The sequence below is a fragment of the Ochotona princeps genome, chromosome 2 (genome assembly GCF_030435755.1).
Source record: "Ochotona princeps isolate mOchPri1 chromosome 2, mOchPri1.hap1, whole genome shotgun sequence".
Lineage (NCBI taxonomy): Eukaryota > Metazoa > Chordata > Mammalia > Lagomorpha > Ochotonidae > Ochotona > Ochotona princeps.
In genome coordinates this window covers 121445511-121470171 of record NC_080833.1, presented here as the reverse complement: position 1 = coordinate 121470171, position 24661 = coordinate 121445511, and the positions used below count along the sequence as shown (strand labels likewise).

The window sequence follows — 24661 nt, the reverse complement described above, 5'->3', positions numbered from 1 at the left end:
GAATGGTAAATTCCTTATTGTTTATTCTTCACTTATAAAAGGACACTTGCAACAAATAAATATAAAATGGAAATGTCATATTTAGCAATGGCCAGAAACACGTTTTGTTGGTATTCTCCACAGGAATAAACTAGTAAGCATACTGACCACACCTACCTCCTACTTTTTCTCTTTAAAGCCAATTCTTTTAATTTCCTATGATTTTGAAACAGTGGATTCTCAAAATTAATAATCCTTAGACTATCCAGGAATCAAGACACTTAAATCAACAAGTTTTTCAAAATGTGTGTACACATACACACACACAAAATAATGTTGCCCAGAACCCCCAATTAATGGATATTCTTACAAGTTTTTAATTTCTTAGAATTTGCATGAAAAGAGTCTATTCTGTTCAAATCTGCATGGCAAATAAGGTAAAACAGAAAACTCAGTACCATGCATACACACTTTCCTGTCCTAACAGAAAATATTCAATACAGGCATATTTAACACACAGTGTACATACCACGTGTTTTCTTAAAGCTAAAACATCCTGATTCCTTACACCTTGGGCAAGATGCAGCAGGCTGACAGATCCCAAAACTTTCTGTGATAAGACAGCGAATACATGTGACCCTGCCTGGCAGGTCCCCAACACCACTCCCAACCGGCTCTTCAGAGGAACAGACCTCAAGAGCCTTGCTAATACTTTCAAATTATTATTCCATTTAGTGGAGCTATCAATCGAGTGGAAATATGCACAGTTATTACAAACCACAACCAAGGGACTGTTTCTTTTAATCCTGCTCTTTAGAACATTTTTTTAAAAATCTGTGCTTTATAATTACTTTCACTTTATGAAAACCACTTAAAAAGGTAGAAAACAACATGAAATGTTTACTGGGTTATCATCAGAGTCACCAGCCAGGTGTGACAGGGACCTTCGTGCATTCAGTGTACCGCAAGCCCTGTGCTCAGAAGCACTTGCAGACGGAAGAAAGCGCCCTCATCCTACTTGTGATTAAACCACTTCATGTACTTCCAGCCCCATGACTGCTGAAGTTCTCCAAAGCAACAGGCTTTTTTCCCAGTTATCTAAAATTTTACATTTTAAATCCAATTTAAAATCAGGGCAAATAGAGTTTTAAAGTTTGTGGATGCAGATCATAAATTATGAGGTTAATTGCCTAGATGGCGCTCTCCAGGACTGTAACCCAAGGGAAGAGCCTGTATCACCAAGCATAATCAGGGATCCTCTGGCAGTCATGGGGCGCTGGGATTCAGTGACGTCACCTCTGCACTTGGGAAGACAGCGTCATGATGGCTGCAAATACACCTGCTGCTCCTGGGACAGACGCCATCGCTACTGCTAAGTTCCCACGTTCGGATATTACAGAACTCCAAAGTGAACTCCAGGAAACATACATCTGAAATACAAACTTGAAGATTGTACAAACAGCAGTTGGATGGAATCTGCCTGCAATCATCCTTTATTGTTTTTTTCCTTTAAGGCTACAGAAAATCTGCACAATAACAAGGCAATCAGTTCTCATAATAAAAATATCCCCCCTGAAAGCCAGGTCTCCGGTGAGACTCCACAATCAGTGGACGTCGTGGCACAGCCTATTGAACAGGTGCACCTTCTTGGGAGTCAGCAGGGTTAGGATCAATTCTTTCTGGAAATATTAGCTTCTCACAAACGGCTTCCTTTATCGGTAAATACTGTGATATTTCATTAGGTTCCGTGAAGAGAGAAGGTGAAACATGCTAAAAAGTACAGAAATCCTGTTAGCATACACTCATTACATTAATGCTTATTGAAAATATTTTGATTCTAGTATTACTTAAAGCATTCAACTTAAAATATGAACAATATATGTGTATTAATAACATGATTAACTGCTTCTAAAAATGATAGGTATTTCCTGTCAATGAATCATTCAGTTTTGTTTCTGAATTATTTATTCAAAGATGACAGGGTAATGTAATTTATAATGTCCCCATAAATGTCATAGAATTTAATGCATCTTAACCTGACCCCCTATTCCTGCTTTTATCATCTGAAATACTAGTTTTCAATTAGAGTCCAATATTAGGCCTACAATAGAATCTGATTTACTTTTCCAACTCAAGTATGCTCTATACTCAGGAAGAAGCACTAAGGAGAAACAGAAGAATACCCAGTTTGTAGAAAGGCATAACTTCTTAAGCAGCCTATTGTAAAATCCTAAACTCAACTTCCAACACTAACGTTTAAATACTTACCATTAAATTAGCAATTTTGCTTTCTCGTGATGTATATTCTCGTAGCATGTAGGTCTTGTCAGCCTATATTAAAATAATTGTAAAGTTGCAATACATTTACATTGTTCATTTGAGAGCAGAGAGACAGAGACGGGGCTCCTGCCTGCTGATTCATTCCCCTCAAGCCTACAGCCAAGCTGGGAGCTGGGAACAATCCAGGTCTCCCACATGGCTGACACGGACCCAGGAACTTGACCCATTCCCGCTGCCTCTCAAGGCACATTAGCAGGAAGCTGGGCACAGGAGCAGAACAGGGACTCCTCCCAGGCTCTCTGCTACAGGGTGTAGTGTCCTAGTGCCAAACCAAAAGCCCGCTCACTGCTCAAACCTTTAGCAGTTTAAAAAACATTTTTTTAATCAATTTTGTAGGAAATGTAATGTTTTGATAAAAGTTTGCAGTCAATAGTGACTCTGAAAGACCCACAGTTAAAGGTCAGATTGACTCACATGAAACATAAAACATTCTCAAACTTCCAATTCTTGGATCAACAGGTCCAATATCCAATATAAATGAGAACAGTTACCTCATGGTAAAGCCTTGTGTCATTCATTCTGATAAGCACCCCATCGATTCGCAAAAAAAATCGCAACAGCAGGAAAAAGCTGGTAGGCATTACTCTCTGGAAAGAAAAAAGGACATTAGCTTCTCAAAAAATAATTATTACTTTCCTAAAGGAAAAGCCATTTTTTTTAATATACAAAAGAGCATGGAAGAGAAAGAACTAGCAGTATAGATTCTCCTCGACTCACAATGGGGTTACCTCCCAACAAATGCATCAAAACCGCGTTTATGTTCCCAACTCACAAAACATCCTAGCTCAGCAACACGGCCCCCTTCAGACGGAGCGTCAGTGGCCTGCCTGCTGACCACAGCACAGAATGCAAGCTGAGCCACTGTGCTGCTGCCACGGCCCAGCATGACAGACCAACATCGCACACACTGCTACCCCAGGAGAAAACCAGAGCTCACAATTCGAAGTGTGGCTCGACTGAACACCTATAGCTTTTGTGCTCAAATGCAACAAGAATCTCTGCAGTGGAGCTGTCACTAAAAGTCAAGGACTACCTGTATTTAAAATCCCTGAAACACAACTTCAACTCCTAAAAGAGAAAAAACACCTGCCTAGGTCAGATAAATGGAGGTTTAAATGAAGACACACCACGTAAATTCAAATTATAATGCTTGTTTTAAAAAAATGGACACCAACAGTAGTTAAAGCAAACTGAAAGAACCTAACTCTTTGTTGATCATCACTTGTGTTCACTTTACCAAAAATAGAGGCAAGAGATCTTTACACAGAAGGCTCTAATTAACAGCTACCCATTAGACACCATCTCATATTGCCAGAGACTGACTGACCAGGGCAGGTTTCTAACATCTTTCATCTGTGAAACACCTACAAATAAAGTCCTATGTTTTCCAACTACTGAAGAAATCCGGAATTAGTTGAGATAATAAGCAGGCAGATGCTGGTGGTAGGCAGGAAGGAAATAGATGAGGTATGAAGTATTTAGGTCTTTAAAAACAGTATGTTTGGGGCTGGTGTTGTGGCATAGCAAGTAAAGACTGCACTGCAATGCCAGGATCCCATCTGGTCTGAGTCTCAGCTGGTACACTTCTGATACAGCTGCCTGCCCATGTGCGTGAGAATAGCAGCAGAGGATGGCCCAAACGCCTTGGCCCTCGTGCCCAAGAAGGAGACTCAGAACAACCTTCTCGCTGTGGTCTGGTTCAGCCCTGGCCATCGTGGCCACTTAAAGAGAGAACCAGAGGATGAAAGCTATCTGCCCTCCCCTCTCTCTCTAAGTCTGCCTTTCAAATAAATCTTTAAAAAAATAAAGCAAAAAGAATTTGCTAATCGTTATAAAGTAACAACGAGAACTTTATTAACTAGGATCCAGTTCCAACACCAATTCGTAAAACAATCAGTGAGTTCAAGCCTACCGCAGCTGCGACGAATGTGTCTGTTTTTATAAATATAGTGCACATCATTTCACCATTCTAGCTTCTCTTTGTGAATGTGTTTACAATCCCTGGATTGATGGATAAAAGGACAAGACACAGAGCTACATGTGTGTAGATATAACGTAAGAGAAAAGCAGGATTTTTAATCTGTGGGTAAATGCTTTCTAGAAAAAAATGTTTTGCAGTTAATAAATAAATAGTCCTGGATAAACAAACGAAAAGATGAAATCTGAATGCTAGCAAGTTTATCAATGCAGAAAACAAGCAGTTGAAACGCGGTGAGAGCTACTAAACAAGGCTGAGTGAGCGCCACAGTTGCCTGAGTGTGCAAAGGGGAATTTCAAAAAGCAGCAGCAGTACAAAGAGCAGAGGCATGAAATAGGAAGATATGCCCAGAGAACCACTTCAAGAGTTCCCCGAGCACAGGGCTACGCCAGTGCAGAAGGCAGACGGGCAGGAGAGCGCCGCCCTCACCTGGAGCACTCTGCTGTCCTGTCTCTCCCTGTCCTTCAGATCTTCATGCAGGGAGACCTTTCCTCCGTCCTGCAGCACACTCCTCTCGCGATTCTCCCATCACAGACCCGCACGTACACCCCTACTTAATGCCCACCTCCTTCCATGTCACTGTAGGAACACCATTAGGTCTCTTCACTTCATGGTGGGAATACCTACTTTGCTCCTCACTAGGTCTTGCCTAGAAGATGATCTAGCATAAGCACGTGCTCATTCATTATTTGCCAAATAAAACAGAGGCTAAAGGTGTGGATCTGTTCTAATTGAAAATAGCAATCAGAACACTGGGTCTGGCTCCAAACCCACTTCAAGAAACATTTAGTGAACTTCTGTGCAGTAATGGTCAACAAAGCTCTACTTTATAAACATGCCACACATTACTCATTTCAGGGTACTAGCCTGTGTTTGTGAAATGCACTTATAATCCCACGACTGACAGATAAGAGAAAAAGTGTGTATGTATGTGTGTGTCTGTGTGTAAAATTCACATCCAGAATGGCTTCCACAGCCAAGGCCAGGCCAAAGGCAGGAGCCAGAAGCTTCTTCTGGGTCTCCCACATGGGTGGCTGGGGCCCGAGGACTTGAGTTGTCATTGCTATCCTCCCAGATGTGTCAGCAGCAAGCTGGATCGCAAAGTGGACCAGCTGGGTCTAAAGTGGCACCCATACAGACTGCCAGCCTGCAGATGACACCTTGACCTGCCAACAGTGGCCCCAAGAACAGCGTCTGTTGTTGACGTCTCTGTCTTCGATAAAGCTTAGGATAAGAACTATCATTGAGAGATTTTAAAAAAAAAAATGTTTATTACAGAAAAATGAAAAAGGGATATTTAATGCTGCCAAGGGGAACTGTGAAAGGTTTTCTAGAAGAGCTAGAATTTTAACTATCTCTTTATAAAAACCTTCAGTTAAGGTTCTTAAGCATTAGAAATCCAATTACAAGCTGGTAGTAAATAATCATGAGTAAATGCTAATGATCTACTACCATCCCTTTCAGGAGTGTTCCCTCACTAACAGCATTAATGGAAGTAATCCGCCCTCCCGGACAGAAAACAATGCAAATATGCTGGAAACTGAAGAGGTTATTCAATGATTTACTAAAAATCAAACACAATGGTCACTTTCTAAAATGTTATCTGCTTGGTTGTCTACAGATCCTACCAACATTGCTTTTTAAACTATGAAAAGTCATACTCGTCATCTCACATAAATAAGTAAATAAATTACAAAGTTGGCAGGTCTATTAAAAATACTCTGATAAAGTCATGCCACTGTATTAAAAGTTTGTAAATGCTGTGCTGGCTATCCAATAGCGTATGCCCTAGACGCAAGTGAAGCTACACAACATCACCTTGGATTCAGTGCGATTCAAAGTTGTTTCATTTCTTCCCAGTGATAATAATGGGAGAAAGAGCTGATTTACTCACAATTTTCACACTCAAGCTTGAAACCCCATGATCATGAAGTTCGTCCTCAAACAGAAGCACTTCTTCGAAAAATTTAATCTGCTCTCTGGCTTTCAACTTCTCCGTGTCTATATGATCTGTCGTAGGTACAACCTGAAAGGAAAAACTTAAGAAGCATGATTTAAAAAAAGAAAAAGAAAAAGAACTTGAGGCTCGACAGAGGCACAGGAAGCAGTCTTGGCTATCCTTCCTGCCGGGCCAGACCACAGCTCCTCCATTTGGTAGTCATCGGCAGACTGAGAAACACTGCAGCCATTACAGATAGCTGCTATCATGGCTTCATAAAAAAATATCAAATTTACATTCATTCACGCAAATCAAGTGCTCTGCTGTTCTGTTGTGATCATGTGAAAATCAGTCCATGTGACATACTATTACTATAATAAAAGATCAGAGCAATTTTGTGTTATCAAAGTCCACTCTTAAGAGATTCATTTGGGCTCGGCGGCTTGGCCTAGTGGCTAAGGTCCTCGCCTTGATCCCATATGGCCGCTGGTTCTAATCCCGGCGGCTCCACTTCCTCTCTGTCTCTCCTCCTCTCAGTATATCTGACTTTGTAATAAAAATAAAATAAATCTTAAAAAAAAAAAAAAAAAAAGTTCATCATTAAAAAAAAAAAAAAAAAAAAAAAAAGAGATTCATTTGCAGGGAGAGGGAGGAACTGGTGCCATGCGGCAACAGGCTAAGCTTCACCCTGTGGCACCAACACCCCATACAGGCACCAGCTCATGTCCCGGCTGTTCCACTTCCCATGGCCTAGAGGCCAGCTGAAGATGGCCCAAAGCCTTGGGACCCTGCGCTAGCCTGGAAAACCCAGAAGCGGCCCCTGGTTCCAGACAAGCTCAGCTCTGGTCATTTGCAGAAATGGCTACTGCAGCCATTTGGGGAGTGAACCAGGACACGGAAGACCTTTCTCTCTCTGTCTTTCTCTGTAAATCTACTTTTCCAATAAACATAAATAAACCTTTAACAACTAATAAAAGCTAGATAAAAATTTTAAAAAGAGATTCATTTGGAACTTGAGAATATATTCCATTAGAATGTTATGTATATCTTAAGATTTCCAACCTAATTCTCCAAATCTACAACCAAGATAAAGTGGTTTATTTCCTAAATAAGAATGCTTAGGAAAATGCTGAATCTCTGCTTGTGGACAATGCTAACTGTTTCAATGTATTATACTGTGGTTCACAGCCACATCAAAACACACGCTCCAACAGCATTAAGCAACCCAAGGCAGCTTCACTAATGATGCCCCAACCCTATTGCTTCCTAATAGCGGACCAGACGGACTGTAGGACTGTTTTATACTGCATCTGATTTTAATACAAGATGTTCAACTCTTCTGTGGTTTATCATAAACAAGCGCTGTAGTAGTCAGTCAATGGTTACTTTCTTGCTCACTGAACAGTCATGATTAGGTCAGTAGGTTGATTTGTGAGAAAATGGAAGGACTCTGAGTTTCCAAGAAATAAGAAAATCTTTCAGGCATACTGGCTTCGAGGTATATCAGGATAAGCAATCCCCTGGGAAGCCAACATCCCAAACAGGCACCAATTAATTTGAGTTCTGGCTTCCCCAGTTCAATCCAGCTCCCTTCCAATGTACCTGGGAAAGCAGCAGAAAATGGTCCAAGTATCAGGGCCCCTGTACCCACATGGGAGACCCAGAGGAAGCTCCTGACTTGATCTGGCCAAATCCTGTCCATCGCAGCCAGCTGGGATTGGCCCAGAGGGTAGAAGAGAGCTTGAATGCTCGCACTCTCAGCCATTCCTCTCTGTGTAACTCTGGCTATCAAATAAATAAATAATTTTTTAAAAAAGGAATTCTTGGGCCCAGTGTGGTAGTCAAGAGCCCAGTGTAGTAGTCTAAAGTCCTTGCCTTGCATGCACTGAGATCTCATATTGGCGCTGGTTCTAATCCCGGCTGCTCCACTTCCCTTCTAGCCCCTGCTTGTGGCCTGGGAAATCAGTCAAGGTCAGCCCAAAGCCTTGGGATCCTGCACCCACGTGGGAGACCCAGAAGAAGCTCCTGGCTTCAGCTCAGCTCAGCTTAGCTCTGGCCGTAGCAGCCACTCAGGAAGTTAATCAGTGGACAGATCTCTCTCTGCATCTCCTCTCTATATATCTAATGTTACAGTAAAAAATAAATAAATCTTTTTTTAAAAAGGAAAGACTTCTCCAGAGACTGCAAGCAGCGTGTATACGGCAGGAGGGAATCTGAGAGCTGAGTGAGAGGAACCTGCTGCAGTTCACATGATTCCCAAAAGGGGGAAGAATGCTCCAAATTCTTCATGTTATCTTCAGATAACACTTTAGCCCTCTGCACTTTTTTTTTTTTAAAGATTTTATTATTATTGGAAAGCTGGATATACAGAGAGGAGGAGAGACAGAGAGGAAGATCCTCCATCCGATGATTCACTCCCCAAGTGAGCCGCAACGGCTGGGAACCGGGAAGCCGGGAGCCAGGAACTTCCTCCGGGTCTCCCACGCGGGTGCAGGGTCCCAAGGCTTTGGGCTGACCTTGACTGATTTCCCAGGCCACAAGCAGGGAGCTGGATGGGAAGCGGAGCTGCCGGGATTAGAGCCGGTGCCCATATTGGATCCTGGGGCGTTCAAGGCGAGGACTTTAGCCGCCAGGGCACTGCGCTGGGCCCCAAGCCCTCTGCACTTTCACAACTGTTCTTCATTTATTTCAAATTTAAAAATTCTCATAAACCATTGGATATGTCTTAATAATAGGATGCTGAGATGTCTACCACTGTCTGTACGAGCAATGTCAAGATGTCAGGACATAGTTAAATAACAGAATGATGGGCTTATGACTGCTTATGAAGTACTATACTATTGTAATAATATGGGGGAAGTAAGTTGGGGGAAAGGAATTTGGGGAGTGGGATAGGGGAAATCCCAGAGCCTATGAAATTGTATCATAAAACTAAAAATAAATGGGCCTGGTACAGTAGCCTAGCGGCTAAAATCCTTGCCTTGAACGCCCCGGGATCCCATATGGACGCTGGTTCTAATCCCGGCAGCTCCACTTCCCATCCAGCTCCCTGCTTGTGGCCTGGGAAAGCAGTCGAGGGACAGCCCAAAGCCTTGGGACCCTGTACCCGTGTGGGAGACCCGGAGGAAGTTCCTGGCTCCTGGTTTCGGATCGGTGCAGCACCGGCCATTGTGGTCACTTGGGGAGTGAATCATTGGACGGAAGATCTTTCTGTGTCTTCTCCTCTCTGTATATATCTGACTTTCCAATAAGAATAACTTTAAAAGTGAGGGGGAGGGGAAAGTGAATAAATAAAATGAACTATAAAAAAAGATTCTCATGACAGTGACAATAGTAACTTTTAAAATTTCATTCACAAAGTATTACTTTAAAATGCAATGCATACGCACATAGAAACACATCTATAAACATTTTTGTTGTAACCTTCTATCCTACACTGAGTCAAACATGGATTCTTCCTGACAGTTCTAATCCATGATCACACGATCATTCCCGCCTCTTCCTCTAGCCGATCTGTGAATTTCCATGAATTTCCAATCACGGAAAACCTGACTCCTACCACTCACTGTCCACTGACTTAATTTTTAAGCCCCAGGATACATGCATACAGCTTCAGAACTGTTAGTCCACTCTTCTAGGGAAAACACTATCAACCAACGTGCAGTACTGGAGTGCAGTTCCTTTGTCTTTAGTCTAACTCCAATCATTTCCAATGTTGACGCCAGCATATTTTCCCATTATGCTCACTTTTAAAAGCCTCAAACACGAAGACAATATACAAATGGCCAGCAAACATATCAAAAGCTACTCAGCATCACTAACCAGTAGAAACATACACATTAAAACCACAACATGAGGAACATACCACACTCATTAGAATGGCTACTATCAAAACAAAACCAGAATCAGAAAATAACGAGTACTGTGTGCTGTTGGTAGAAATGTGAAAGGATAGTCACTATCAAAACCAGCACGGCAGTTCCCAGCAGTACCACCACTGTGCACAGACCCGGAGAATCAGAGAATTGGAGGCAGAAGGCCCCCACGGCAGCTCTCCCACAGCCACGGGTGGAACCAAGCCAAATGCCAAGCAACAGGTGAAGGATACAGAGAATGTGGCATATACCATGGAATGCCACTCAGGGTTTTTTTTTTTTTTTAAAGAAGGGAATATTTCCTCTTGTGAACAATATAGCTGAAACTTGAAAACATCTTAGGAAGTGAAATAAAGCAGTCACAAGAAGACAAGTGCTTGAGTCCACCTGTACGAAGTGCTTGGACACAGCAATGTAAAGAGGGGTGGTTGCGGGGAGGCAGAAGTGGAGATTTCAGCGGGTACAGCACTTCAGCTTTCCAAGGTGTAAAAGGTCTGGAGACTGGTCACACCACACACTTCTGAACTCAATACTCAGTGACTGTTAAGATACTAAATTTCATGCTGCAGCAAATACTCCAATGTGCTTTTTCAAAGAAAAAAATGCTTTAAACTGCATGGACATTAAGTACATGCGGTATTCCTAAAACACAACGTAAACAGGAACTCAGCCTTTTTACTTCTATTATCCTGTGTCACCAATTTAGTCATTTCACAGAGCAGTCACACATCGAAGGCGTGCCATGGCCTGGTGCTGCCCTGCACACCTGACCCGTTGCCTCATCAGACTTTCATCATCCTGGGTGCCCGAGGCAGCCTGGCTAATAAAAGGCACCGCCAGCTCTGACTGCAGCCAAGCCCACACATCTCAGCCAGCAGCTGCCTCTTCTCACATCCTGCTGCAGTGGACTGAGTTAACAGATTACACAACAGGAAAGAGAACACACACGCGCGCACACACACACACACACACACAAACAAGAGCAGGAATTCAAGACAAAGCAAAGGCTTCCTGTGAATGCCTTATTCTCTCACTCTTACTACTCACATAAAATACATGTGCCTATACAGACAAATACTTCCTAAACAGGTCAGGGATTAGGAATGGTATTTTGAGGGAGGGCTAAAGAACTAAACATCCCAGCCAATATTACAGGAAAAACCAAAATCCAAATCAAAACCCTTAGGGCCTATGGAAGTAAACTTAACACATTTTCCAAAAAAAAAAAAAAAACACCACCCATGGCATATACAGTATATAACCATACACCACTAGTGGTATGCCACAAAAAGATAACACACTTTTAAATAGTTGAACCCATTTCTTCATCTACAACATAAAGATAATGCTTACCATAAAATGCTATAAAGATATTCTAAAAATTAAGCAGCAAAGCCCTAACAAATTTCCCTGGAAAAAAAGTGACTTATTTTTTCAGATTTAATTATTTTTATTGATTAGGCAGAGTTACAGAGAGAGAAGTGACAGAGAAAAACTCTTCCACCTGCTGGTTCATTCCCCAAAGTGGCCACAATGACCAGAGCTGAGCTGATCTGAAGCCAGGAGTCAGGAGCCTCTTCCAGGTCTCCCACGCAGGTTTGAGGTCCCAAGGCTCTGGGCCGTCCTCATTTGCTTTCCCAGGCCACCAGCAGGGAGCTGAGTAGAAGAGGAGCAAGTGGATACAGGTGCATGCAAGGAGAGGCCTTTAGCCACTTAGGTTACCGTGCCAGGCCCATGACTCTGTTTTTTTTTCAGCAATAAAAACATTCATAAACCCCAAACCACAAAGCAAGACTATTCAGAAAACAGTTACTTTTATAGTTTTATGGCTTCTTTTATTCCTGGTGTCTTAGTTACATTAATTTACTTCCCCTGATATTTGAGATATATTACACTATAATAACAGCTACCATTTACTGAGATTTTACTATGTAACAAACAATACGTCAGAACAGGTGTGATCACCAGCTTGCCAAAAGACAAGGCTTAGCAACATTGAACTGCTTTTCCAAGTTGGCAAACGGTGGAGCTGGAATTTGAACCCAAAGACTGTTTAGCCAAAGCCTGAGCTTATTACCGTGGTGTGTGCGTGGTCATATTGCCAGTTGCGAGCCACCTCCTAGGACAAACTATACTACAGGCTAAGTAGTGATAAGAGAACGAAACCCATACCTTCCTTCTTCCTGCTTGTAACACTTCCTGTTCCACTGCCACAGGTAATACTACTTCACAGCCTTACTGCCTGGCATTACAGTTTCAACCTCCTCACTCCCTGCAGCAAACTCTTCCAGAGAGGAGAACATTAATCTACAAAAAGCTAGGATCACTTGAAATAACTTTGTTCTCCAGAGACTACAATGGGCGCTGGCATGATGGTTCAACTGGCCATCCCTCCACTTCACATGCCAGGATCCCATAGGGGCATTGGTTTATGTTTGGGCTACTCCATTTCCCTTCCAGCTCCCTATTTATGTTTGGGTGAGAAAGCAGTAGGGAACGGCCTAAAGCCTTGGAACCCTGCATCCTCGTGGGAGATCCAGAAGAAGCTCCTGGCTCATGGTTTCACATATGCTCAGTTTGGCCGTTGTAGTCAGTTGTAGTCATTCGGCAAGTGAACCAGCAAACAGAAGATCCTTCTCTCTGTAAATCTGCCTTTCCAATGAAAATAAATAAATCTTTTAAAAAAGAGAGAGAGCAGGAGGACACTACAGAAGAGCAATTTTTGTATGTTCTCCACTGTATTCGCAGCTCCCGGGATTGGCGCCTGGCACACAGTCAGAGCTCAAGAAACATTTATTAATTGAATGAACGAGCACATGTTCTCTATTTTACTCCTGGCAACACAGAGAAATACTTAAAGATTAAAATGATGGAGAAATAGAAAACTAACTGCAAGAAGTATTATGTTTCTTCTCTGAACATCTGTCTTCCTGAGGATCTCAAAATCTTTGTAGAAATAAGAAGCCAACCTTTCTTAACATTTCAGCCTAAGCATAATATTATGATGCAGGGTCTTCAATAACTACTTTTTAAAAAGAGTTACTTATTTTTATTTTTATTGCAAAGTCAGATATACAGAGAGGAAGACCTTCTGTCCAATGATTCACTCCCCAAGTGAGCGCAATGGCCGGTGCTGTGCCGATCCGAAGTCAGGCACCAGGAACCTCCCCCAGGTCTGCCACATGGGTGCAGGGTCCCAAAGCATTGGGCCGTCCTCCACTGTTTTCCCCAGGCCACAAGCAGGAAGCTGGATGGGAAGTGGAGCTGCCGGGACTAGAACCAGCGCCCATATGTGATTCTGACGCGTTCAAGGCAAGGACTTTAGCCACTAGGCCATGCCATCAGGCCCTTCAATAACTACTTTTAACATAAACAGTTCAGAAACAGGCATGAATTTGTTCTTTCTAATAATCTGTAATACTAATAACCTATAACAATAACACCCTGAGGTAGAGACATTCAACTTAAGGAAATTTGCTTCATTTCAATCATACTGTAAGATTTCAAAGCACAGCAAAGCTCCCAATAGAATATTTGCCAATTCTACATTTCTAATGTTAGTAACAAGCAAGTGAATCTATCCCTAAAAAGGCTTACATAGATGCAACTGGACGTCTTTAGAACTTATAACAGCTTTACAATGTATAACTTTTACAATTTTATAATTTTCCTCACAGTTAAATCAAAACTCTTCTTGAGACAGCTATTTCTGATTATGTAACCTGTCTAGAGTCAAACCGATTTCACAAATACTGCAAGCAGGGCACATATCTAGGCAGTCTGACCACAGTTTTACTTATCTATATATTTGTGCTGCTGTAAAACTCTAAACCACCAGCTAGCAAGTTCTGTCTAAACTACCCAAAGTTACCAAGGGCAGATATTTCTTTTTTTTTTTTAAGATTTATTTATTTTTATTGCAAAGTCAGATACACAGAGAGGAGGAGAGATAGAGAAAAAGATCTTCCGTGCAATGATTCACTCCCCAAGTGACCACAACAGCTGGTGCAGTGCAGATCCAAAGCTGGGAGCCTGGAACTTCCTCCCGGTCTCCCATGTGGGTGCAGGGTCCCAAGGCTTTGGGCCATCTTCGACTGTTTTCCCAGGCCACAAGCAGGGAGCTAGATGGGAAACGAGGTCGCTGGGATTAGAACCAGCGAGCAGATGGGATCCTGGCGCGTTCAAGGCAAGGACTTTAGCCGCTAGGCCACCACGCCAGGCCCAGGGCAGATAGTTCATGACAGAGATAATGACATCATTTTGCCACTGTTACCAACCATGATTTATAAGCATAAATATTATTCCACGTGAGCTTTTATTGTAGAAAATTTGCAAGCAAAAATCTGCTCACATTAGGTTTCAGCCCATGGTGAAAATGCCCAAGTCAATTAATGACTCATAAGTGCAAAAAGTAGACCTACCTTTAATTTGAGAGATTCCCCAAGCAATGTTCCCTTATAATCTGTTGTGTAGGTCCAATCATACGGTTTAATAACTTCCTTGGAGTGTTCACCATCCGTCCTCAAATAGCAAAATGAAAACGATCAGATTCAATGGTATAAAGATCATCTGTGCTCATCCACCCCATCTTACAGTATTCTGCACTGCACTGCTATTTAACCCGCCGTGTGCCGACGCAGTCTCCCAGCTGTCCCCTGCCTGAGGACATGACTCAAGGAGATACTCTGCGTCCTCCAGGGTATCTGTATTAGATAAGTATATTATATTATGAGTACAAAGTACAGAAGTGCTGGTTTGATTTTGAATTTAACTTCACTGCTTTACAAACATTCAATGCAAATCGTAAGAAAATGTTTTTCTTTAAAAATAGAAGATAGAGTACTACTACCTCTTGACCAAATAACACTGAAAGCTTAAAAGTAAATCCTACACAGCTCAGTTCAATCGTAATCCAATTTAACTCAGCACGTATTCAAGAAGTATGGTAATTAACTTCGATTTTCTGACTGAAATAAATGAATGCCAGAATAGTGCAACTATAGAATAACATTAGCCCGCAACTTAATAAGATACACCTATATCCTTACAAAATATTTCTTTCAACTCTTCTTTTTGTCCAACCCATACCTGCCCGCATTCTCACCTGCTTTCCTGCCACTCTTCGGCACAGGCTACCTTAAGCATTCCTTGGTAGTTGTTTACACATCTTAACGCATCTGTAGCATTAAACTCAATCCCGAAGCCAGAGCCATGCTGGATCCTTAAAACGTTGTTTCCAAACATCATTTCCGGAAGAGATGGCATATGCAACTCGTCAGCTAACCTACACACAACCAGAAAATCAGATGAAACTATTTTATATCGCTTTGGGCATACTCTTACCTTTTCATCCCAGCAGAATTCTTCCTAATTTACTGGATTAAATGAGATGACTGAATAAGCATGGCGGTTTGTATAGTAAACAAAACGTACTCATCACCCATACTTTCATAATTTGATCTTTAATCCTATGTCAGGGAGTGAGCTAAATAAGACAGATAATAAGCATACAGATACATAATCCGGTGGCAGTTAGTGGTAAGTGATACATGAGAACACAAAGCAAGGAATTGGGCTGGGGACACTATTTTAGATAGGATGATCAAAAATCACTCCCGAGACAGAAAAATTCAAGTCTCAAGAGTCCGCTGTGACGGGAGAGTTCTGACACCAGGGGCTAAGTCGCACTTGCGGTGTCGACATTCCATCCCCGAGCACTGGTTCAAATTCTGGCTGCTGCTAATGTCCCTGAGAAGCAGTGGATGACAGCTGAAGTACAGGTCCCTGTCACCCACACGGGAGACCTGTACAAAGTTTCAGGCTCCTGGCTTCTTCCTAGCCCAGTGCCATCCACTGTGGTCATCTGGGTAGTCAGCCAAAGGATGGAAGACCTCTCTCTCTCCCTCTCCTGGTAACCCTTGCCTTTCAAACAAAATAAATCAGTCTTCAAAAAAAAAAAAAAATCCAAAACACAAAGACTTTGAAAGCATGTGACAAAATCAAACCAAATACTCCGTAAACTAAAAAAGGAGAGTCGGAGTGACTAACTCCAGACCACACAACTAGCACTGGGGGCACCAGAGATCTCTCCAGTATAACAGACTGCTTTATACATACGGATATTGGGGTTCGCCCCAAAGCTCAGCTGGCTAATCCTCCACCCTGTGGTGCCAGCATCTCATAAGGGAAACGGTAAGAATCCCAGTTGCGCCGTTTCCAATCCATCTTTCTGCTTATGGTCTAGGAAAGCAGCAGAGGATGGCTCAAGTCCTATCAGAAACCAAGAAGAGGCTCCTGGGTCCTGGCTTCAGATCAGCTCAGTTCTGCCCACTACAGCTACTTGAGGAGTGAACTAACAGTTGGAAGACTTTCTCTGTCTCTCCTCTAAAATCTGCCTTCCCAATAAAAAATAAATAGGTCTGTACCCGGCATGGTAGCCTAATGGCTAAAGTCCTTGCCTTGAATGCGCCAGGATTCCAAATGGGCACCGGTTCTAATCCCGGCAGCTCCACTTCCCACAGAGCTCCCTGCTTGTGGCCTGGGAAAGCAGTCAAGGATGGCCAAGGCCTTGGGACCCTGTACCCATGTGCAGAAGAGACTCCGGGCTTCAGATCAGCCCAGCTCCGGCCATTGAGGCTGCTTGGGGAGTGATAGAAGATCTTCTTCTCTGTCTCTCCCCCTCTGACTTTCCAATAAAAATATATAATAAAAAAAAAAAAAAAAGGTAAACCCAGCAATGCTGGATCTGTACTACCACAAAGCATCAAGTGGCAAGATCCAAGCAGATGCTGCTCCCCTTTAAGTGGGGCAGGGTCTCTCCCATTCAAGAGGTTCCTTAGTAAGCTGAGGCAAGCACTGCAGTAGAGCAGGTTAAGCCACTTGATGTGCTGGCGACTTCTCATAGCACAGTGCCAGTTCCGAGTCCTGGCTGCTTCACTTCAATCCAGCTTCCTGCTAATGTACTTAGGAAAGCAGCAAAAGATGACATAACTGGGTCTTGCCCAGGAGTTAAGGATGGAATCCCAGATCCTGACTTCAGCCCAGCTCAAAGCTAGCTTTTGCAGCTACGTAGACTGAGTCAGCAGATGGAAGCTCTCTCTCTCTCTCTATCTATCTATCAGATAGAAAGTGTAAACTGGTAATCCCTACAATGAGTCTATTACAGAGTAGCTGCTTACTTTTAGAAAAACCAACTGTATGTATGAGTAGCATGCTTGATGACTGCATCACCTTGGTCACAATCATCAACTCTCATCATCTTGGGTCTGACACTGTGGCATAGTGTATCACACTGCCACCCGCAACAAAGAGATCCTTTTTCTAAAAAAAAAGATTTATTTATTTTTATTGGAAAGTCAGATCTACAGAGACAAGGAAAAACAGAGAGAATGATCTTCCATCCAATGATTTACCTCCTAAGTGGCCACAATAGCCAAAACTGAGCTGAAGCCAGGAGCCAGGAACCTCTTCTGGGTCTCCGATGCAGTTGCAAGGTCCCCACGCCTTGGGCCATTCTCCATTATTTTCCCAGGCCACAGCAGGGAGCTGGAAGGGAAGTGGAATGTCCAGGATACAAACCAGTGCCCACATGAGATCCTGGCACAAGCAAGGCGAGGACTTCAGCCATTAGGCTACTGTGCTGGGCCCATAGACATTCCTTTTGAAAGCCAGTTTGAGTTATTGATTCACTTTCAATCCAGCTCCCTGCTAATGTTTCTGGGAAAGTAGAAGATGGCCCAAATCCTTAGGCCATTCACCGAGGAACCCAAATGCAGTTCTAGGTACCTGGTTTTGGGTTGGCCCAGACAGACCTGGCTTTTTTTGGCCATTCTGGGAGTGGGCAGTGAGCCAGTGGATATTCTTTTCTACTTCTGCCAAGAAAAAAGGAAAGAAGAGAGAGAAGGAAGAAAGGGAAAGGTAGAAAAAATATTTGGGCCTGCTTTGTTACAGCGGGTTAGGCTACAGCCTGTGATGACCTATGTGACCACAAATCTGAGTTCTGGTTGCTCCATTTCCCATGCAGCCCTCTGCTGTATGTGCCTGGAAAAGCAGTGGAAGATGGCCCAAACTACCAGGGCTCCTGTCACCCACATGGGAGACCGGATGGAGTTCTAGGCGCCTGGCTGTGGCCTGGGCCAGTCCCGGCCAGTGCAGCCAACAGGGGAGTGATCCAGTGGACACTGCCTTTCAACTAAGTAAGTGAAGAAAGAGAAAGAGAGGGAGGGAAGGAGGAAGGAAGGAAGTCTGGCATTTCAATCAAAAGCCAAAAACCATTCAAAACTATCCCCATTCCCGAGGTTACTTCTCTAGTCAGGGATTTTCCAGGTCATATTAAATTCCTACTACTCTAGGAAGTCTGATTCTCTGCTACTTGCACACGGAAGCCTCAACAGATACTCACTGCAACTATACTTTCCAATTACCTTAGGGCTCAAAATTATTTTATTGATTCTGAAAACTTTTCAAAATATTTCACAGACTTTCCTGTGTGTGTGTGTGTGTGTGTGTTAAGGTTTATTTATTTATTTGAAAGCTAGAGTGACAGAGTAGGGACAGAGAAGGAGAAAAAAGAGAGGCATCTTCCGGGTGCTAGTTCACTCCAAATGGCCGTAACACACAGGTCGGGGCCAGGGCGAAAGGAGGAGCCTGGGACTCCGCCCGGGTCTCCCATTTGGACAGCAGGAATGGAAGGACTTGGAGAGTCACCTGCTGTCCAAATGGGAGGAGGAGGAAGCTGGATGGGCAGTGGAGACAGGCCTCAATGCCAGGCACTCCAGTAGGGGATCAGAGTCTCCAAGCTGTCACTGAATATTGTACCACAAACACTCGCCCCCTTGGTTTTTTTTTTTTTTAATAGAATACTATTTATTGATCACTTCTCATGCAATATATCAAGAAATAACTGACAACACTTTCATGATTACAAAGTTAGTGGTATTCCTGGTTTGTGATGAATCAATGCCAGAAATACTGAACCTTCAGGACCTGCTATCATGAATGACTTAAGAAGCTTTTATAAATTAAGCTACTGACCTACACCTGCATTCTTTACCCCAACTCATGCTTGATATGCTTGTCCTTCTAACCATTTGAGTAGTTTTTCACGAGCCAAAATCATAAAAATAGTGCAAACCACAAACTTTTAGACAGTATATCACAGGGATTTTGATTTTGGGGAAAGAAACGGCTCACTCGAGGAAGCGCTATATACCCACTTTGATAAATAAAACATACCAGGACTTACCTGGTTTTCTCATCTCGGTAGGGAGATTGTTGCCAGTGATAAGAAGTTTTTCTTTTAGTAATTTTAAAGATAAATGATTATGTCTACATAATTACAGATACAGAAATGGGTTTTGATACAGCAATCTTCACACTGTCCCAACTTAAAATACTGACTTCTAGGTGTTAACAGAAAATCCGAAACAATATTTTGCAATTCAAATGAGCATATCTGTCTCTAACTACTACAGGATGCTTCCCTTGAAGCATTCTCACCTCCAATCACTTGGTTTGGAATCTGCTGTAAGATGTCTTAGGAGTTAGACCAAATCTTTAAGACAAAATGCAAGATTTCAATGGCAGCATTCTATGACAGCAACCTTAGAGCTGATTTTTTTCCCTTTCAATTTTTTTAGAAGATTATTTGTTTTTATTACAAAGGTAGATTTACAGAGAAAGAAGAGATAGAGAGCTCTTCCATCTGCTGGTTCGCTCACCAAATGGTCACACTGGCCAGGGCTGAGCTGATTCAAAGACAGAAGCCAGGAGCTTCTTCCAGATCTCTCATTGTTTGCAGGGTCCCAAGGCTTTGGGCCATTCTTCACTGCCTTCCCAGGCCACAAGCAGAGAGCTGGACAGGAAGTGGAACAGCCAGGATACAAGCTGGTGTCCTTTTGGGATCCCGGCATGTACAAAGCAAGAATTTAGCCACTGAGCCACTGTGTCGGGCCCTCTTTGAAAAAAAAAAAAAGAAACAAATATATACATATATATATATATATATATATTTGAAAGAGTGTGTTTATTTGAAAGAGTGACAAGGAGAGAGTAGGAGCTCTTTCTTCCACTGGTCCACTCCCCACAGGGCCAGAACATCTGAGTCTGTGCCAGGTCAAAGTCAGAAACTTGGAATGGCATCCAGGTCCTCCACATGACTCCCAGTGGCCAGGGTACGTGGGCGATCTTTCACTGCCTCCCAGGCACAGTACCAGGAAACCAGATCAGATCAGAGCAAACGGACCTCCAATTAGCCCTTCAGATATGGGACACCACCATCCTAAGCAGCAGTTCAATCTGCTACACCATGACAGCCCCAAGACTTTTCTTTTTTCAAGAGTCATTTGGAATACAGACGGAAAGAGCGAGAGCGAGAGAGCGAGAGAGTGAGAGAGCGAGAGAGTGAGAGAGCGAGAGAGCGAGAGAGAGAGAGACAGAGAGAGACTGACCTTCCATTGGCCGGGTCACTCCCCAAATGTCTGCAACAGTCTGGGCTAGGCCGGCCTGCTGTCAGGGATTAAAACCACATCCAGGCCTCCCCGTGTGGGTGGCAGGAAGTCAAGCACTTTAGGCTTCATCTGCCTCCCAGGTATCTCAACAGGAAACTGGATCAGCAGCAGTAAGGAGACTAAAACCAGGTACCCCAATACACGCTCTAAGTATGCCACACGGCAGGAATGACGGTCCCAAGACTTCTGGGTTTTTGTGGTCATGTAGCTATAGTTGTTACATAAAGTAAAATGATACCGTACTGCAGAATTATCCTTATATAAAGTCATCAAAAGAGCAATGCATATGCAAAATCCACAATTATTATCCTTCCAATCACTTTATATTTTCAACGAGACATGCCAGGTGGGTTTTTGTGTATATAATAAAAACAAGCAAGAAAGAAAGCCTGAATGACCACATTAAACAATTAAGGTTTCAGACGGAAAAAACACTAGTCCTGTTGGAAACATCTATCTCATTCCTAGATAATCACAGGACAAGAACTTTAAAAAAAAAAAAAGACCATTTTAATGTTATAGTACAGCTTAGACAACTTGACACACTGCAATCCTTGTTTCCAAGAGCACTATAGAACCTTTTGGTCTTAAATGACAATTACATCAACAGTACTTATGAAGAAGAGAGAGCAATTACAGTCATTTGTAAGCAAACAACTTTTCTGATAAAATTCTCAACTTGTTACAAGTCTTTTTTTTTTATTTATTCATTGATTACATTGTATTATGTGATACAGTTTCGTTGGAACTGGGAATCACCCTGTTACAAGTCTTAAAAAGTGATGATGAGAGCCTGGTGTGGTAGCCTAGTGGCTAAATCCTCACCTTGCAACCACCAGGATCCCATATGGGCACATACGAGCTGCTCTACTTCCCCATCCAGCTCCCTGCTTGTGGCCTGGGAAAGCAGTAGAGGACGGCCCAAAGCCTTGGGACCCTGCACCCACGTGGGAGGCCTGGAAGAAGCTCCTGTTTCCTGGCTTCGGATCGGCTCAGCTCTGGCCAATGAAGCCACTTGGGGAATGAATCAGCGCATGGAAGATCTTTTTGTCTCTCCTCCTCTCTGTAAATCTGACTTTCCAATAGATAAAACTAATCTTTAAATAAATAAATAATTTTTAAAAAAACACTTAAAGATTGATAAGAATTCTGCAAAAAGATTTGATTTCTAAAAATCTCAAATACTTTTTTTTATTAAATTTATTCATTAATTACATTGTGTTGTAATTACATAGAATCTGGGATTCGCCCCCACTCTCCCCCCATGGTGGGTTCCTCCACCCTGTTGCATAACCATAGTTCAAGTTCAGTTGAAATTCCCTCTTTGCAAGTATATGCCAAGCATAGAGTCCAACATCTTATAGTCCAGACAAGTCAAATCTCAAATACTTTACTGAGTAATATATACTATATTTGAAATAATAAAAAATGTGAATCTGGTTTTCATTCAAATGATTCAGAAAACCCTGGTAGTCCTACAAAATATTCTAGTTATCTACATGAAAGAATCACTGTGACTAACCTATGTTGCTTCAATTCAGAGTATTTCAAACACTCCATTTCTAACACCAAGCTTCACTCGTCTGCAATTAATTTATTTATTTGCGAAACAGAAAGCTACAGTGGGCACTTTCAGCCACATTTTCCCCTCTGGAAATGCCTGCAAGACCATCCTGAAGTTTTCTAGACCCTAAGGGAGGGAATGGGCAACTTTTTCTGTCAAGGACCACTTCAATATTTATAACATAATTTGCTCCATATAAAAACATCAAGTTAAAATTAGCCTGCTATAGATTTATTGAATATGGAGTCCAGCCTGTAGTTGCTTTGGCAGAACCAGAACACATGTTTTCTAGGCCCTAGAGCAGATATTCCCCACCCCTGCCCTAGGGGAATGCAAAACAGAAAAACACAGGCTGAATAAAGGTAACCTTCCTGTAGGCCTTTGGAAAGAGGGCGAGTATACCAAGAGCAGCTATTCTAAAACTATGTGATGGTCTGGCACAACATCCTAAAGTCCATGCCGGGATCCCATATGGGTGCTGGTTCTAATCCCAGCAGCCCTGCTTCCCCACCAGCTCCCTGCTTGTGGCCTGGGAATTCCAGCTCCCTGCCTGTGGCTTGGGAAAGCAGTTGAAGATGATCCATGGCCTCAGGACCCTGCACCCACGTGGGAAACTTGGAAGAAGTTCCTGGCTCCTGGCTTCTGATCAGCTCAATTCTGGCTACTGCAGCCACTTGGGGAGTAAATCATCAGACAGAAGATCTTCTTCTCTGTCTCTCCTCCTCTCTATCTGTCTTTCCAATAAAAATAAATAAATCGTAAAAAAAAAAAAGAAATCATATATGAGATTACAGATCTAAACAAACCTGATTCCTTTAAACCATCCCATGAATACAGTAACACTTGGAAGAATTTATAACCACATTGGCATCCTAATTTGAGGCGTGCTTCTTTGCAAATAGTACAATCATATATGGGGCGATACACAACTGAAAGTTACATGGAGAGGAAAAGCTCAGGGTAGTCCAATCTGTTGTTTGCTGGTGGACATTTTTTTTTCTGTATTTTCCAATGAGTTTGCAAGAATGCTATTACTTGGCTATTTCAACCAGGAAGCTAACAGGGCTTTCTGGACTGGCATCTCTCTCCTGGTCTGAACTTTAGAAAAATGAAGGTGTCCCCCAGGTTTCCACCTCATGAGCTTTTTATTCTCCTTCTACAGAATGTCAGTGGCCCAGGTGCCGAGGACACCCACGCTGCCCTCCCTTTCCTATGTGCATCACACACGTCACAGCTCACCCAGCAAGCGGCCCCCATCTGTTCCTCTTTCCCCGTACCCAACAGCAACGCAACAGCTCAAGGCCCAAGTCTTCCTTTTTTTCGTATCCAACAGCCACACAACAGACCTTCTAACTGGTCCTGAAATCCTGGCCTCCCTCTCCCCCCCCCCAAAAAAAACCCCACTGTCACAGCAATTTCAAAGCAGAAATGCAGCTCCTTTGCATGAAATTATACCTGGTGGTTGTCAAGATAACAACTCAAAACTCCAGCACAGAAATTCTGCCCGTCCCCCTGAACTCTCGTAGGGTCCTCCTAATCTCCCACGGGTATACCTCGCTCCCCTCCCAGGCACATCACAACTCTTCCCCCAAACTGCCCTGATTCCTTCCCTCGGGTACCCCAGGGGTTCCCCTTCGCACTGCCACGACGGGGCAGGCACCCCGTTTCCCAGAAGGGCTGTCCCCCCTGCACGAGCTGGGCCCGCTCCGTGCGCACATCCTCCTCACACACTGTTACGCAGCCTGTGACATCCCTGTCCGTCCAATCCCTGGAGGCTCCGATCTGCCTTTTAAGCTCCTAGCATCGCACCTGACCAGCTCAAAATAAAACCTTATCCATCACGCCCCATCGCCAGCCACCGAGGAAAACCAGTGAGGGCCGCCCCCGCCATCCCCCAAGCGTGGAAGAGGAAGGAGACGTTCGGGAAGGGCCCGAGTCCCGCAGCTCAGCCAACGGCGGCACCCGGGGGGTCTGGCCAGGTCGGGGGGGATGTCCACCCGAGGACCCGTGGGCAGGGACACGGCCGCCCCAACCCTACAGCCCCGGCCCCTCACTTCTCCACGTCCGCCGACTTCATGATGTGGGTCTTGGCCGCCGTGAGCTTCCAGGGCCCGAAGGAGAAGTCCTGGTGGCTGCTCTGGAAGCCGTGGATCATCATGGTGGCCTCGGAGCCCTCGGGCAGCCCTGGGAACAGGCGGCGGCCCGGCCGGCTTCCTCGCCTCTCCTCCGGCCCGGCCCCCTCGGCGTCCCAGCCGTTAGCATGCCCGGCCCCGCCCCGCAGCGGCCGCCCGCCGCCGCCTTCCGCCTTCTTCTCCGCCCCTTTGCCTTTTGCTTCCGGAGCCACGGGCGAAGGTTGCGTGACCTCGCGTCCTAGAACATTCGCCGGCGGCGGGGCTTAGGCGGCGGGGGGCGTGGTTAGAGCCGCCTCAAGGGGATTCTGAGAAATCACCGGGGCTCCGAGGGAGGTGCCGACACACC

General features: G+C 43.7%; 1 protein-coding gene across 1 annotated transcript; it reads right to left on the bottom strand.

Moving 5' to 3' along the window:
• Positions 1–24490, bottom strand: TIPRL (TOR signaling pathway regulator). The gene is made up of 7 exons (XM_004589307.3): positions 24238–24490; positions 15216–15395; positions 14533–14632; positions 6192–6323; positions 2811–2906; positions 2248–2310; positions 1–1749 (listed from the first exon to the last, which is right to left on the bottom strand). The coding sequence occupies exons 1-7, from the start codon at positions 24339–24341 to the stop codon at positions 1606–1608; spliced, it is 819 nt and encodes a 272-aa protein (XP_004589364.2). The 5' UTR covers positions 24342–24490; the 3' UTR covers positions 1–1605.
• Between the last annotated feature and the right edge of the window lie 171 nt (positions 24491–24661).

Coding starts and splice junctions, on each gene's coding strand:
- TIPRL (XM_004589307.3), bottom strand. CDS start 24,341: ATGATGATCCACGGCTTCCAGAGCAGCCACCAGGACTTCTCCTTCGGG. Junction 6,324..14,532: donor GGGAATCTCTCAAATTAAAG/GTAGGTCTACTT, acceptor TTTTCCTTTCAG/GTTGTACCTACGACAGATCA. Junction 2,311..2,810: donor ACACAAGGCTTTACCATGAG/GTAACTGTTCTC, acceptor ATTTTAATATAG/GCTGACAAGACCTACATGCT.